Source organism: Mustelus asterias, chromosome 15 (genome assembly GCF_964213995.1).
Source record: "Mustelus asterias chromosome 15, sMusAst1.hap1.1, whole genome shotgun sequence".
Taxonomy (NCBI): Eukaryota; Metazoa; Chordata; class Chondrichthyes; order Carcharhiniformes; family Triakidae; genus Mustelus; species Mustelus asterias.
The window spans coordinates 62,203,208-62,220,338 of NC_135815.1; the positions used below are offsets into that span (position 1 = coordinate 62,203,208).

The 17,131-nt window shown below is 50.5% G+C and overlaps 1 protein-coding gene across 1 annotated transcript in view; it reads left to right on the plus strand.

Annotated features, from left to right (window-relative positions):
• LOC144504829 (synaptojanin-2-like) overlaps positions 1-17,131 on the plus strand; it is a 249,212-nt gene that overhangs the window by 167,251 nt on the left and 64,830 nt on the right. The window contains exons 16-17 of the mRNA XM_078230581.1: positions 8,398-8,556; positions 11,292-11,448. Coding sequence (XP_078086707.1) covers positions 8,398-8,556; positions 11,292-11,448 — 316 coding nt within the window. The remainder of the gene's footprint in view (positions 1-8,397; positions 8,557-11,291; positions 11,449-17,131) is intronic.

The window sequence follows — 17,131 nt, forward strand, 5'->3', positions numbered from 1 at the left end:
CCATTTGAAAAATATGAGCCTATGATCACATGGGGCAATGTCGACCTTTCTCTGAGGCTGAGTTTGATGAATTCTGAGTATCGACTCTGACTTTGTTTATATAATTTGAACTGCAGGATTAGATTGGTGAGGCCCACTTCATCCAGAGAATATAGATGACTCTGACGTCATTACAAATAAGATTCTGAGCTTGAAGTGATGGGTCAACCGAAACTGAAAGGACACACTCGTTAATCATCCATCAAACTGAACTTTGGCTGAGAGCGCTGTTGACTGGTGGGCCATTCTCTGTGGGTGGAAAGTGTGGGAGTGACACAATGACACGACAAAATGAATAGTGACATGCCTTGACTTCCAGATTTCATGCGATCCAATACAATACATGCCTGGTTTTTCAGGCAGGCAAGTCACTGCCTTTCATAGCCAAGGATCAGGAGGTCAGTCAACATGAGGCAGGAGGTAGATGACGAGGCAGGGATAAACATGGTGTGTGTGCAGTGGTAGTGGGAGAGGAATACAATCGAGCTCTAACAGATCCTTTCCCATTGGGACCATGTTACGCCTCTCATTCCACTAGACCTGCAAAATACTGATTTATTTCCCACTATTCTTTCCCACTATTCCTCCCAAACTTCAAAATTACTCCATCCCCAATCTGTGCAGCAGTTCCTCTACCTTCACAACCTTCACTCCTGCAACAAGCTCCTTTCCATCTGAAACTCTAGTCTTCCCTCAGTTCCTTCCATCTGGCATCTATGAGCTCCCGTCCCCTCGGCCTGGCCCAGCTGTCCCCCCGTCCCCTCGGCCTGGCCCAGCTCTCCCCCCATCCCCTCGGCCTGGCCCAGCTACTGCCCCCGCCCCCTCGGCCTGGCCCTGCTCTGACCCCCCCCCCCCCCGCCTGTCCCCTCGGCCTGACCCTGCTCTGCCCCCCCTGCTCTCCGCCCGTCCCCTCGGCCTGGTCCAGCTGTCCCCCCGTCCCCTCGGCCTGGCCCAGCTCCTGCCCCCGCCCCCTCGGCCTGGCCCTGCTCTGACCCCCCCCCCCGCCTGTCCCCTCGGCCTGACCCTGCTCTGCCCCCCCTGCTCTCCCCCCGTCCCCTCGGCCTGGCCCAGCTGTCCCCCCGTCCCCTCGGCCTGGCCCAGCTCCTGCCCCCGCCCCCTCGGCCTGGCATTGCTCTGCCCCCCCCATCCCGTCCCCTCGGCCTGGCCCTGCTCTGCCCCCCCCTCCGCCTGTCCACTCGGCCTGACCCTGCTTTGCCCCCCCCCCCCCCCCCCCCCCCCAACCCCCCGTCCCGTCCCCTCGGCCTGGCCCAGCTGTCCCCCGGTCCCCCCGGCCTGGTCCAGCTGTCCCCCGGTCCCCTCGGCCTGGCCCTGCTCTGCCCCCCCCCCTCGGCCTGTCCCCTCAGCCTGACCCTGCTCTGCCCCCCCCCCCCCCCCCCGCCCTCCGCCTGTCCCCTCGGCCTGACCCTGCTCTGCCCCCCCCCCCCCCCCCCCCCCCCATCCCGTCCCGTCCCCTCGGCCTGGCCCAGCTGTGCCCCCGTCCCCTCGGCCTGGCCCAGCTGTGCCCCCGTCCCCTCGGCCTGGCCCAGCTCTCCCCCCGCCCCCTCGGCCTGGCCCAACTTGCCCCCCCGTTTCCCCGGCCTGCCCCAGCTCCTGCCCCTATCCCCCCCCCCCCCGCCATCCCCCCCCCCGTCCACTCGGCCTGGTTCAGCTCTGCCCCCCACCCCGCCGTCCCCCCTGCCCCCCCCTCACCGTCCCCCCCGTCCCCTCGGCCTGGCCCAGCTCTCCCCTCGGTCTGGCCCAGCCCCTGCCCCCGTCCCCTCGGCCTGGCCCAGCCCCTGCCCCCGTCCCCTTGGCCTGGCCCAGCTGTGCCCCTGTCCCCTCGGCCTGGCCCAGCTCTCCCCCCATCCGCTCGGCCTGGCCCAACTTGCCCCCCTGTTTCCCCGGCCTGCCCCAGCTCCTGCCCCCATCCACCCCCCCCCCCCCGCATCCCCTCGGCCTGGTCCAGCTCTGCCCCCCACCCCGCCGTCCCCCCCGTTCCCCCCCCCCCCGCCGCCCCCCCCCCCGTCCCCTCGGCCTGGTTCAGCTGTCCCCCCGTCCCCTCGGCCTGGCCCAGCTCTGCCCCCGTCCCCTCGGCCTGGCCCAGCCCCTGCCCCCGTCCCCTCGGCCTGGCCCAGCTCTCCCCCCGTCCCCTCGGCCTGGCCCAGCACTCCCCCCATCCCCTCGGCCTGGCCCAGCTCTCCCCCCAGCCCCTCGGCCTGGCCCAGCTCTCCTCCCATCCCCTCGGCCTGGCCCAGCTGTCCCCCCGTCCCCTCGGCCTGGCCCAGCTGTCCCCCCGTCCCCTCGGCCTGGCCCAGCTGTCCCCCCGTCCCCTCGGCCTGGCCCAGCTGTCCCCCCATCCCCTCGGCCTGGCCCAGCTGTCCCCCGTCCCCTCGGCCTGGCCCAGCTCTTCCCCCCGTCCCCTTGGCCTGGCCCAGCTCTCCCCCTGTCCGCTCGGCCTGGCCCAGCTCTCCCCCCGTCCCCTCGGCCTGGCCCAGCTCTTCCCCCCGTCCCCTTGGCCTGGCCCAGCTCTCCCCCTGTCCGCTCGGCCTGGCCCAGCTGTCCCCCCGTCCCCTCGGCCTGGCCCAGCTGTCCCCCCATCCCCTCGGCCTGGCCCAGCTGTCCCCCCGTCCCCTCGGCCTGGCCCAGCTGTCCCCCCGTCCCCTCGGCCTGGCCCAGCTGTCCCCCCGTCCCCTCGGCCTGGCCCAGCTGTCCCCCCGTCCCCTCGGCCTGGCCCAGCTGTGCCCTCGGCCTGAACCAGCTCTCCCCCCCGTCCCCTCGGCCTGGCCCAGCTCTCCCCCCGTCCCCTCGGCCTGGCCCAGCTCTCCCCCTGTCCCCTCGGCCAGGCCCAGCTGTCCCCTCGGCCTGGCCCAGCTGTGCCCCCGTCCCCACGGCCTGGCCTAGCTGTGCCCCCGTCCCCTCGGCCTGGCCCAGCTGTGCCCCCGTCCCCTCGGCCTGGCCCAGCTGTGCCCCCGTCCCCTCGGCCTGGCCCAGCTGTGCCCCCGTCCCCTCGGCCTGGCCCAGCTGTGCCCCCGTCCCCTCGGCCTGGCCCAGCTGTGCCCCCGTCCCCTCGGCCTGGCCCAGCTGTGCCCCCGTCCCCTCGGCCTGGCCCAGCTGTGCCCCCGTCCCCTCGGCCTGGCCCAGCTGTGCCCCCGTCCCCTCGGCCTGGCCCAGCTGTGCCCCCGTCCCCTCGGCCTGGCCCAGCTGTGCCCCCGTCCCCTCGGCCTGGCCCAGCTGTGCCCCCGTCCCCTCGGCCTGGCCCAGTTGTGTCCCCGTCCCCACGGCCTGGCCCAGCTGTGCCCCTGTCCCCTTGGCCTGGCCCAGCTCCTGCCCCCATCCCCCCGGCCTGGCCCAGCTCCTGCCCCCATCCCCTCGGCCTGGCCCTGATCCCCCCCCCCCCCCCCCGTCCCCCCGTCCCCTTGGCCTGGCCCAGCTCTCCCCTCGTCCCCTCGGCCTGACCCAGCTCTCCCCCCGTCCCCTCGGCCTGGCCCAGCTCTCCCCCCGTCCCCTCGGCCTGGCCCAGCTCTTCCCACTGTCCTCTCGGTCCGGCCTGGTCCAGTTCTCCCCCGTCCCCTTAGCTTTCTTGGTCCTTGTCACCATTCTAAAGTCCATCTTCTCAGCCCACAGGAGGTCCTGTCCCCTCAGACCTCCCAAACTGCAGTCCCCTATCTGAGTTCCCATATTCTCAGCCTTCTCCAGCTCCCATTCTTGTTCCTGCTCTCTTTCTTCGAAAACCATGTCCTTGCCTCTGCACCAAACGCCCTGCCCGCGATTCCTCCATCCTGCTGTGCTAATGTTTTCGCGTAGCTGGGGGGGAGAATCATGCATCGGCTGATTTGCGGGGTTCTTGCAAACGTTCACACCGCTCTTGCTTTCCTCCTACAGTCTAAAGATGTGCAGTTTAGGTGGATTGGCCATGCCAAATTGCCTCTTCGTGACAGGTGGACTAGCAGGGTAAATAAGTGGGGTTACAGGGATAGGGTCTGGGTGGGATTGTGGTCAGTGCAGACTCGATGTGCCAAAGGGCTAGATGTCCAGCGGTGTCTGCGTCGGGAATAGGCCCTGCCCCCTGAAATTTAATGATATTCATGCTGGTGGCTTCTACATTGCACGGAGTGTGGGAGATTCTAGTGTGAACTCCCAGTGAACAAACCAATGTGAATTACTCTCGTTTTCCCGTGAATTCAACACTTAGAATTTTTTGGGGGGAGAATTCCGGCACCTTCCTCTCCAACCTCTGTTCCAATTTCTTGTCATGTTTCCATCCCCACCTTTGTCAGCTGGTAACAGGCAGGATTCTTGCTCCATGCTGCAATATCTGGCGAGATGCAACATGAGATGTGCCTGCGCTCATCGGGGTGGGGCAGGACAGTATCGAGTCTCCGACCCACACACTGTGCCAACTGTTACAGCAGAGAGTTAATGGAAGTATTCATAACCTGGAAGGGTTTTGAAAGAGTAAATAGGAGAACATGTTTTCACTGGCAGGGTGTTGTAAGCAGAGGACACATTCACAGTAATTGATAAAACAAGTAGGTTTTTATCCAGCGAGGAGTGTGATCTGGATTGCACTGCCTGCAGAGTGGTGAAAATTCATTCAATTATAACTTTGAGGGAAATTGCATAAATATTTGAAGAGGAATGTGTTCATAGAGTCATGGAGGTTTACAGCATGGAAACAGGCCCTTCAGCCCAACTTGTCCATGCCGCCCTTTTTTTTAAAACCCCGAAGCTAGTCCCAATTGTCCGCATATGGTCTATACCCATCTCACCCATGTAACTGTCTAAATGCTTTTTAAAAGAAAATTGTACTGCTGCTACTACTACCTAAAAATTGCCACTCTGGACACTTTTGTATCTCTCCCCCCTCACCTTAAACCTATGCCCTCTAGTTTTAGGCTCCCCTACCTTTGGGTGTTACATGGCTACTGGGAAAGGGACAAGTCTTTCAAAGAGCTCACATAGAACCAGAGAACCATAGAAAATTACAGCTCAGAAACAGGCCTTTTGGCCCTTCTTGTCTGTGCTGAGCCATTTTTTGCCTAGTCCCACTGACCTGCACTTGGACCATATCCCTCCACACCCCTCTCATCCATGAACGCGTCCAAGTTTTTCTTAAATGTTAAAAGTCACCGCGCTTTTACCACTTTATCCGGCAGCTCATTCCACATTCCCACCACTCTCTGTGTGAAGAAGCCCCCCCTAATATTCCCTTTAAACTTATCTCCTTTCACCCTTAACCCATGCCCTCTGGTTTTTTTTCTCCCCTAGCCTCAGCGGAAAAAGCCTGCTTGCATTCACTCTATCTATACCCATCAAAATCTTATGCACCTCTATCAAATCTCCCCTCAATCTTCTACGTTCCAGAGAATAAAGTCCCAACCTATTCAATCTCTCTGTAACTCAGCTTCTCAAGTCCCGGCAACATCCTTGTGAACCTTCTCTGCACTCTTTCAACCTTATTTACATCCTTCGTGTAACTAGGTGACCAAAACTGTACACAATACTCCAAATTCGGCTTCACCAATGCCTTATAGAACCTTACCATAACACTCCAACTTTTATACTCAGTACTCCGATTTATAAAGGCCAATGTACCAAAGGCACTCTTTACGACCCTATCCACCTGTGACGTCACTTTTAGGGAATTCTGTACCTGTATTCCCAGATCCCTCTGTTCAACTGCACTCTTCAGAGTCATACCATTTACCATGTACATTCTTCTTTGGTTTGTCCTTCCAAAGTGCAATATCTCACACTTGTCTGCGTTAAATTCCATTTGCCATTTTTCAGCCCATTTTTCTAGTTGGTCCAAATCCCTCTGCAAGCTTTGAAAACCTTCCTCACTGTCCACTACACCTCCAATCTTTGTATCATCAGCAAATTTGCTCATCCAATTTACTACATTATCATCTAGATCATTGATATAGATGACAAACAACAATGGACCCAACACCGATCCCTGCGGCACACCACTAGTCACAGGCCTCCACTCAGAGAAGCAACCCTCCACAACCACTCTCTGGCTTCTTCCATTGAGCCAGTGTCTAATCCAATTGACTACCTCCCCATGTATACCTAGCGACTGAACCTTCCTAACTAACCTCCCATGAGGGACCTTGTCAAAGGCCTTGCTGAAATCCAGGTAGACAACATCCACCGCCTTCCCTTCATCCACTTTCCTGGTAACCTCCTCGAAAAACTCTAATAGATTGGTCAAACATGACCTACCACGCACAAAGCCATGTTGACTCTCCCTAATAAGTTCCTGTCTATCCAAATATTTGTAGATCCTATCCCTTATCACACCTTCTAATAACTTGCCCACCACCGACGTCAAACTTACTGGCCTATAATTTCCCGGATTTCTTTTGGAACTTTTTTTTTAAAACGGAACAACGTGAGCCACCCTCCAATCATCCGGCACCTCCCCTGTGAATACTGACATTTTAAATATGTCTGCCAGGGCCCCTGCAAGTTGAACACTCGCTTCCCTCAAGGTCCGTGGGAATACCCTGTCCGGTCCTGAGATTTACCCACTCTGATTTGCCTCAAGACAGCGAGCACCTCCTCTCCTTTAATCTGTAAAGGTTCCATGACCTCCCTACCTGTTTGCCCTATTTCCGTAGACTTCATGCCCGTTTCATCAGTAAATACGGATGCAAAAAAACCATTTAGTATCTCCCCCATCTCTTTTGGTTCCATACACAGTCTACCACTCTGGTCTTCAAGAGGACCAATTTTATCCCTCACTATCCTTTTGCTCCTAACATACCTATAGAAGCTCTTTGGATTTTCCTTCACTCTGTCTGCCAAAGCAACCTCATGTCTTCTTTTAGCCCTCCTGATTTCCCTCTTGAGTAGCTTCTTGCACTTTTTATACTCCTCGAGCATCTGATCTGTTCCTTGCTGCCTGTACATTTCATACAACTCTCTCTTCCTCATAATCAGTGTTACAATCTCCCTCGAGAACCAAGGTTCCTTGTTCCGATTTACTTTGCCTTTAATCCTGACAGGAACATACAAACTCTGCACTCTCAAAATTTCTCCTTTGAAGGCCTCCCACTTTCCATTTACATCCTTACCAGAGAACAGCCTGTGCCAATCCACACTTCCCAGATCCCTTCTCATTTCATCAAATTTGGCCTTTTTCCAGTTCAGAACTTCAACCCGAGGACCAGATCTATCCTTATCCATGATCAGGTTGAAACTAATGGCATTATGATCACTGGATCCAAAGTGTTCCCTCACACTCACATCCATCACCTGCCCTAACTCATTTCCCAATAGGAGATCCCATATCGCATCCTCTCTAGTTGGCACCTCTATATACTGATGTCGAACATTTTCCTGAACACATTTTACAAACTCTACCCCGTCTAAACCTTTAACAGTATGCGAGTCCTAATCTATATGTGGAAAATTAAAATCCCCTACTATCACAACTTTGTGTTTCTTGCAGTTGTCAGCTATCTCTCTGCTGATTTGCTCCTCCAATTCTCGCTGACTATTGGATGGTCTATAATACAACCCCATTAATGTGGTCATACCTTTCCTGTTTCTCAGCTCCACCCATAGGGCCTCTGTAGACAAGCTCCCTAATCTATCCTGCCTGAGTACCGCTGTAACATTTTCCCTGACCAACAATGCCACCCCCCCCACCTTTTATCCCTCTGTCTCTATCACGCCTGAAACATTGGAACCCTGGAACATTGAGCTGCCAGCTCACAGGGATGCACTGAGCTGAATCATCTCACCATAGAATCTTAGAATCCCTACCATGCAGAAGGAAGCCATTTGGCCCATCGAGTCTGCGCTGACCACAATCCCACCCAGGCCCTATCCCTGTAATCCCACTTATTTACCCTGCTAGTCCCCCGTCACTAAGAGGCAATTTAGCATGGCCAATCCACCTAACCTGCACAGCTTTGGACTGTAGGAAGAAAGCAGAGCACCTGGAGGAAACCCACATGGGCATGGGAGAACATGCAAACTCCACACAGACACCCGAGGCCGAATTGAACTCAGGTCCCTGGTGCTGTGAGGCAGCAGTGCTCACCATTGTGCCACATTGCCATCCTTTGTTCTGTATCATTTTATGATTCGACAAGGCAGGCATTTGGATGAAATTTGAACTTACTGGGTCTCACCATAAAAATAAGGCATAAGGAAGGAGTCCAGAAATGTTATATGTTTGTGGCTGGTGTTGAATTGTTTCTTTACTGGAGACATGCAAAGATATGTTAATTATCTGCATTTTCATTCTATTCAATTCAGAGGCATCCTATTACTGAAAGTGGATTTAAAATTGCTTTCCTATTTCTTCAATTTGGTTGCATAATGTTTAATTTCTTGTGACAGGAAAGGAATGTTTTCTCCCATGACTATGTATTCTGGTGTGGCGATTCAAACTTCCGCATTGATCTTCCGTATGAGGAGGTCCTGCATCACATTAAGAGAAAGGATTGGAAAACTCTTCAGGCCTATGATCAGCTGCAGCAACAGAAAACTGATAACAAAGTGAGTGCATGGAACAATGAGAAGGAAGTAAAAATGGATTCTTTTCAGTGCAGTGATTTAGAAACCCTACAGTACAGAAGGAGGCCATTCAGCCCATTGAGCCTGCACTGACAGTAATCCCACCCAGGCCCCATCCCCATAACCCCACATATTTGCCCTGCTAATCCCTCTAACCAAACATCCCAGGACTCAAAGGGGCAATTTAGCATGGCCAATCAACCTAACCCGCATATTTTTGGACTGTGGGAAGAAATCGGAGCACCCGGAGGAAACGTACGCAGACAAGGGGAGAACGTGTAAACTCCACACAGACATTGACCCAAGCGGGGAATCGAACCCAGATCCCTGGAGCTGTGAGGCAGCAGTATTAACCATTGTGCCACCCCAATTTTATCCTATTGTAACAGTCGCTGTTTCATAAGGAATATTGGGTGAACCTATGACAGCATTTTCAAAGTGAAATTAAAGCAATGATCAGGATTTGTACAGGAAATTAAGAATAAAAACATAGCAGTTATATTTGGAAGGGTGTTACCCACTGGAGATATCTGCATGTTGACATAATTATAAGAACAAGGCTTACGTGATTTATATATTATCCTCCATTGAATTCTAATGATAATTTAGTGAATTTTATTTATATACAAAAAGAGAATCGGCCCCAACATCCAAATCTAATGTCACAGGTTTGAGCACATTATCAAAGATTCTTTTCAGTGCATTTATGTTCTTGTTTCCAATGAGCATTTGGCTGCTTGGATTCAGGTCTAATACTTCCACTGGTCTGTATTTGTTGATACGGCCACTGTTATGAATAATGGGCTGAATCTTACGAGGAGAGGCAACCACTGTTGGATTGCCACTCTGCTCCTATTTACTCACCCTACACCAGAGCTTCACATTTCTCATCTGGACTTCCGAACTGGGCCTTCTGAGAAATGTGGAGCACACCTGTTCAGTGAGTCTTTCGCTCGTACTGCATTTGGGAAGCCCAGCCACACTCCCTTTTTAGGGCCAAAGCTGCTGTATTCCAGTAAGTTAAAATGTCCCAATCCACTTTGAGATAAGGAGAGAAGGTAAGTGTGAATGCTAAGCGAGTGAGGGCATCGTGTACCAGATGAGTGGGGTAGAGTGGCAGGTGTGTCAGCCGGGTAGTTAGGTGGTTGGGAATGGGTAGTGGGGGATTGTTGATTGGGTGGGGGGGTGTAGGCATCATCGGTTGGTTGGGCGTGGTCAGGAGGTAGTTGGGATGTCGGGGATAATTAGGTGGTAAATGGGGGGGGGGCCTTGGGGAGCTAGTCAAGGGTGGAGTGGGCAGGCGTGGGGGTTGGTAGAGGATCAATAGAATTGTAACTCAGGAGTTGGAACTGATTTTAATCCTTCTAACTTTTCTTGGGTAACTATTCTGGTAAATTGGAACCATCAAAGTCTCCGACTCTAATTCAGAGCTTTGGGTGGCTCCAGACGCCAGTGAGTACCTAATGGCATTTGAAACTTCCCAGGCAATTTCCAAGGAGTGCTTGCATTGGGATTACCTTCAAGGTACTTCCACGGTATAAGATTTGAGCTGATATCTGCATGTTAATGCAAAAAGCAGTTCCGTCTCAGGAAGTGAAGAACGGACTTTGCCAGACCCAGAATAAAACTTAACGGGTTGCAGTCTTTGATTTCATCTTGAATAATTGATTAAACAATTCCTTCTGGATTTTACGTCTGCAAGCTATGCAGTGATGCACACCCACATGATGCGATCTCAAGTCGATTACTTGCAGGGGCAGTGCAAAAATGGAACTTTGAATGTCAACCAAATCACCTTAAACAGAAGTTTACAAGATTATGAGGGGCATGGACAGGGTGGATAGTCAGAAGCTTTTTCCCAGGGTGCAAGAGTCAATTACTAGGGGGCATAGGTTTAAGGTGCGAGGGGCAAGGTTTAAAGGAGATGTGCGAGGCACGTTTCTTACACAGAAGGTAGAGAGTGCCTAGAACTCACTGCCGAGGGAGGTAGTGGAAGCAGATACGATAGTGACTTCTAAGGGGCGTTTTGACAAATACATGAATAGGATGGGAATAGAGGGATATGGTCCCCAAAAGAGTAGGGAGTTTTAGTTCAGTCGGCCAACATGGTTGGTGCAAGCTTGGAGGGCCGAAGGGCCTGTTCCTGTGCTGTAATTTTCTTTGTTCTTTATTCTCCATTGCAAGGAATATAAATGTAATCGCTTCTCAGAACCTAACCCACGTAGCCCTGAAATCATCCTGATCAATCAGTGCTGCACTTCTTCTAAGGGCAGTGTAGCTTTTCTAAGTTGCGGTGCTCAGAATTGTACCCTTACTCTGAGGGTGCTTTAACCAGGGCTTTGTATGACTGAGGGCAACGTTTTGCCCTTTAAATTGCAGGACTCTCATTAGAAAGACTATCATTCTCTTAGCTGTTTTGGCCATTTGTTCCTCTACCGTTCATAGCTTTTTACCATTCAGAAATTACCCAATCCATCCTTTTTTGCTGCAAAACTTGCCTTGAGATGTAGCAGTGGTTTCCAGATTATTAGTAGTTTATCTAGCCAGCTGATGTGTATTGTGGACTTCTCAGTACAAACTTTATACTCAGTGGGAAAAGTATGCAGTACAGTGAAGCTACTAAGTTTCAAAAACATTCTCATAGCTTTCTTGTATATTTATTTTCTTTTTAAAGTTTGATCATATTAAATTAAAGGAAAACATGCTTTTTCATTTAGATTTTTAAAGATTTCTTTGAAGGCGCTATCAACTTTGCTCCAACATACAAGTATGATGTGGGAACAGCTGTTTATGACAGCAGTGACAAATGCAGAACCCCTGCCTGGACTGACCGCGTGCTGATCTGGAGAAAGAAATGGCCCTGTGATACATTGGGTATGATCATAACAAAATGAATCTTTATTCCAGCTGAAGCTAAAATTATGTACGATCTACATTGTAAAGAAATAACAATTATAACTGGTGCAACCTTTAGCTTGTTGCAATACTCAGGCCACAAGGAAGTGGCTTCCACAGGAGGGATAGAGCCAATTTATCCATACACAGAGCTTTTTAGTAGAGTCACAGAGGTTTATAGCATGGAAATAGGCCCTTCGGCCCAACTTGTCCATGCCGCACTTTTTTTTAAAAACCCCAAAACTAGTTCCAATTGCCCGCATTTGGCCCATACCCCTCTATACCCATCTTGCCCATGTAACTGTCTAAATGCTTTTCAAAAGCCAAAATTGCACTCACCCCTACTACTACATCTGGCAGCTTGTTCCAGACACTCACCACCCTCTGTGTGAAAAAATTGCCCCTCTGGACATTTTTGTATCTCTCCTCTCTCACCTTAAACCTATGTCCTCTAGTTTTAGACTCCCCTCCCTTTGGGAAAAGATATTGACGATCATTATTTTATAGACCTCTATAAGATCACCCCTTAGCCTCCTACGCTCCAGAGAAAAAAGTCCCAGTCTATCCAGCGCCTCCTTATGACTCAAACTATCAGGTCCCGGTAGCATCCCAGTAAATCCCTACTGCATTCTTTCTAGTTTAATAATATCCTTTCTATAATAGGATGACCAGAACGGTACACAGTATTCCAAGTGTTACCGTACCAATGTCTTGTACAACTCCAACAAGATGTCCCAACTCCTGTATTCAATGTTCTGACCAATGAAACAGAGTGGCCTTCTTTGCCACTCTGTCCACCTGTGACTTCACTTTCAAGGAGCTATGAACCTGTACCCCTAGATCTCTTTGTTCTGTAACTCTCCCCAGTGCCCTGCCATTAACTGAGTAAGTCCTGCCCTGGTTCAATCTACCAAAATGCATCACCTTGCATTTATCTAAATTAAACTCCATCTGCCATTCGTCAGCCCACTTGTCCAATTGCTCAAGATCCCATTGCAATCCGAGATAACCTTCTTCACTGTCCACTATGCCACCAATCTTGGTGTCATCTGCAAACTTACTAACCGTGCCTCCTATATTCTCATCCAAATCATTAATATAAATGACAAATAGCTGGATCCAGCACAGATCCCTGAGGCACACTGCTGGTCACAGGCCTCCAGTTTGAGAAACAACCCTCTACAACCACCCTCTGGCTTCTTTCATCAAGTCAATTTTGTATCCATTCACCCTGCATCCTGTGAGATTTAACCTTATGCAACAATCTACCATGCGGTACCTTGTCAAAGGCCTTGCTAAAGTCCATGTAGACAACATCAGCTGCATTGTCCTCATTGACCTTCTTGGTTACCCCTTCAAAAAACTCAATCAAATTTGTGAGACATGATTTTCCACTCACAAAGCCATGCTGAGAGTCCTTGCCTCTCTAAATGCCTGTAGAACCTGTCTCTCAAAATACCTTCCAACAACTTACCCACCACAGTTATGAGGCTCACCGGCCTGTAGTTCCCAGGCTTTTCCCTGCAGCCCTTTTTAAACAAAGGCACAACATTTGCCACCCTCCAATCTTCAGGCACCTCACCTGTGACGATCGATGATTCAAATACCTCTGCTCGGGGACCCGCAATTTCCTCCCTAGCCTCCCACAATGTCCTATTGTGGGATACACTTCCTCAATTCCCGGGAATTTATCGACCTTGATGCGCTTTAAAACTTTCCAGCATCTCCTTCTCTGTAATATGTACACTCCTCAAGACATCACTATTTATTTCCCCAAGTTCCCTAACATCCATGCTTTTCTCAACAGTAAATGCTGATGAGAAATATTCATTGAGGATCCCACCCATCTCTTGTGGATCCGCAGATAGATGACCTTGTTGATCCTTAAGAGGTCCAACTCTCTCCCTAGTTACTCTTTTGGCCTTTATGTATTTGCAGAAACTCTTTGGATTCTCCTTTGCCTTATCTGCCAAAACAATCTTGTGTCCACTTTTTGCCCTCCTGATTTCTCTTTTTAACTCTATTCCTACACCCCCTATACTCTTCAAGGGATTCACTTGATCCCAGCTGCCTATGCATGTCATGGGCCGTCTTCTTTTTCTTGACCAGGGCCTCAATATCCCGAGTTATCCAGGTATCTCAACTTCTACCAGCCATGCCCTTCACTCCTAAGAGGAATGTGCTTATCCTGAACCCTGGTTAACACACTTTTGAAAGCCTCCCAATTACTAGATGTCCCATTGCCTTCCCACAACAAACTCCCTCAATTAACTTTTGAAAGTTCCTGCCTGATACCATCAAAATTGGCCTTGCCCCAATTTAGAATGTTATCTTTTGGCCAGACCTATCATTCTCCATAGCTATTTTAAAACTAATAGAATTATGGTCACTGGTCCCAAAGTGATCCCTCACTAACACTTCTGTCACCTGCCCTTCCTTATTTCCCAAGAGGAGGTCAAGTTTTAGAACATAGAACAGTACAGCACAGTACAGGCCCTTCAGCCCACGATGTTGTGCCAAACCTTTCCCGAAACCAAGATCAAGCCATCCCACTCCCTATCATTCGAGTGTGCTCCATGTGCCTATCCAATAACCGCTTGAAAGTTCCTAGAGTGTCCGACTCCACTATTACAGCAGGCAGTCCATTCCACACCCCAACCACTCTCTGAGTAAAGAACTCACCTCGTACATCCCTCCTATATCTCCCACCACGAACCTTATAGTTATGCCCCCTAGTAACAGCTACATCCACCCGAGGAAATAGTCTCTGAACGTCCACTCTGTCTATCCCCCTCATCATCTTATAAACCTCTATTAAGTCGCCTCTCAACCTCCTCCACTCGAAAGAGAAAAGCCCTAGCTCCCTCAGCCTTTGCTCATAAGACCTACCCTCCAAACCAGGCAGCATCCTGGTAAATCTCCTCTGCACTCTTTCCAGCACTTCCACATCCTTCTTATAGTGAGGTGACCAGAACTGCACACAATATTCCAAATGTGGTCTCACCAAGGTCCTGTACAGTTGCAGCATAACTCCACGGCTCTTAAACTCCAACCCCCTGTTAATAAAAGCTAACACACTATAGGCCTTCTTCACAGCTCTACCCACTTGAGTGGCAACCTTTAGAGATCTGTGGATATGGACCCCAAGATCTCTCTGTTCCTCCACAGTCTTCAGAACCCTACCTTTGACCCTGTAATCCACATTTAAATTAGTCCTACCAAAATGAATCACCTCACATTTATCAGGGTTAAACTCCATTTGCCATTTTTCAGCCCAGCTTTGCATCCTATCTATGTCTCTTTGCAGCCTACAACAGCCCTCCACCTCATCCACTACTCCACCAATCTTGGTGTCATCTGCAAATTTACTGATCCACCCTTCAGCCCCTTCCTCCAAGTCATTTATAAAAATCACAAATAGCAGAGGACCCAGCACTGATCCCTGTGGTACACCGCTGGTAACTGGTCTCCAGTCTGAAAACTTTCCATCCACCACCACCCTCTGTCTTCTATGAGATAGCCAGTTACTTATCCAATCGGCCAAATTTCCCTCTATCCCACACCTCCTTACTTCATGAGCCGACCATGGGGGACCTTATCAAACGCCTTACTAAAATCCATGTATACGACATCAACTACTCTACCTTCATCGACACACTTAGTTACCTCCTCAAAAAATTCAATCAAATTTGTGAGGCAAGACTTACCCTTCATGAATCCATGTTGACAATCCCGGATTAAGCTGCATCTTTCTAAATGGTCATAAATCCTATCCCTCAGGACCTTTTCCATGAACTAACCGACCACCGAAGTAAGACTAACCGGCCTATAATTACCAGGGTCATTCCTATTTCCTTTCTTGAACAGAGGAACAACATTCACCACTCTCCAGTCCTCTGGCACTATCCCCGTGGACAGTGGGGACCCAAAGATCAAAGCCAAAGGCTCTGCAATCTCATCCCTTGCCTCCCAAAGAATCCTAGGATATATCTCATCTGGCCCAGGGGACTTATCGACCTTCAGGTTTTTCAAAATTGCTAATACATCTTCCCTCAGAACATCTACCTCCTCCAGCCTATCAGCCTGTATCGCACTCTCATCCTCAAAAACATGGCCCCTCTCCTTGGTGAACATTGAAGAAAAGTATTCATTCATCGCCTCTCCTATCTCTTCTGACTCCATGCACAAGTTCCTACTACTGTCCTTGACCAGCCCTAACCTCACCCTGGTCATTCTTTTATTCCTCACATAAGAGTAAAAAGCCTTGGGGTTTTCCTTGATCCGACCCACCAAGGACTTCTCATGCCCCCTCCTAGCTCCCCTTAGCCCTTTTTACAGCTCATTCCTTGCTAACTTGTAACCCTCAATGGACCCAACTGAACCTTGTTTTCTCATCCTTACATACACTTCCTTCTTCCTCTTGACAAGACATTCCACCTCTTTTGTGAACCATGGTTCCCTCACTCGGCCATTTCCTCCCTGCCTGACAGGGACATACCTATCAAGGACACGCAGTATTTGTTCCTTGAACAAGCTCCACTTTTCATTTGTGCCTTTCCCTGACAGTTTCTGTTCCCATCTTATGCTCCCTAATTCTTGCCTAATCGCATCATAATTACCCCTCCCCCAATTATAAACCTTGCCCTGCCGTACAGCCCTATCCCTCTCCATTGCAATAACGAAAGACACCGAATTGTGGTCACTATCTCCAAAGTGCTCTCCCACAAACAAAGCTAACACTTGGCCCAGTTCATTTCCCAGTACCAATTCCCGTGTGGCCCCACCTCTTGTCGGCCTATCCACATATTGTGTCAGGAAACCCTCCTGCACACACTGTACAAAAACTGCCCCATCCGAACTATTTGACCTATCAAGGTTCCAATCAATGTTTGGAAAGTTAAAGTCACCCATGACAACTACCCTGTGACCTCCACACCTATCCACAATCTGCCCCCTCTCCAGTCGGGCCATCCACATACTGAATGAGAAATTCCTTCTGAATACACATAACAAATTTCTCCATCCAACCCTCTAATACTATGGCTGTCCCAGTCAATGTTGGGAAAATTAAAATCTCCGACTATTACCCCCTATTTTTCTTGGAGCTATCTGCAATCTCCTTACATATTTGCTCCTCAATTTCCTGCTGACTATTTGGGGGCCTATAGTACAACCCTATCAAAATGATTTCCCCCTTCTTATTTCTCAGTTCTACCCATATAGACTCAGTGGCCGAACCCTCGGATATATCCCCTCTCAGTACTGCCGTGATGTTTTCCCTGGTCAAAAGTGCAACTCCTCCTCCTCTCTTACCTCCTGTTCTATCTTTTCTATAGCATCTGTACCCTGGAACATTGAGCTGCCAGTCCTGTCCCTCCCTCAGCCATGTTTCAGTAATTGCTATAATATCCCAGTCCCACATACCCGTCCATGCCCTGAGTTCATCTTCCTTGCCCGTCAGGCCTCTTGCATTGAAATAGTGCAGATTAATCTGGACTTCCCTTGCTCTCTGCTGTGCTTCTGCCTGATCTGTTTGGTACAAGGATTACTGAAACTGCCTTTACTACTTAATGTGCTCTCTTTAACTTCTGTGCTGTCCTCAACCTTCTCTTCTCTCTCCCTACTGCTTTGGATCCCACCCCCCTGCCAAACTAGTTTAAAC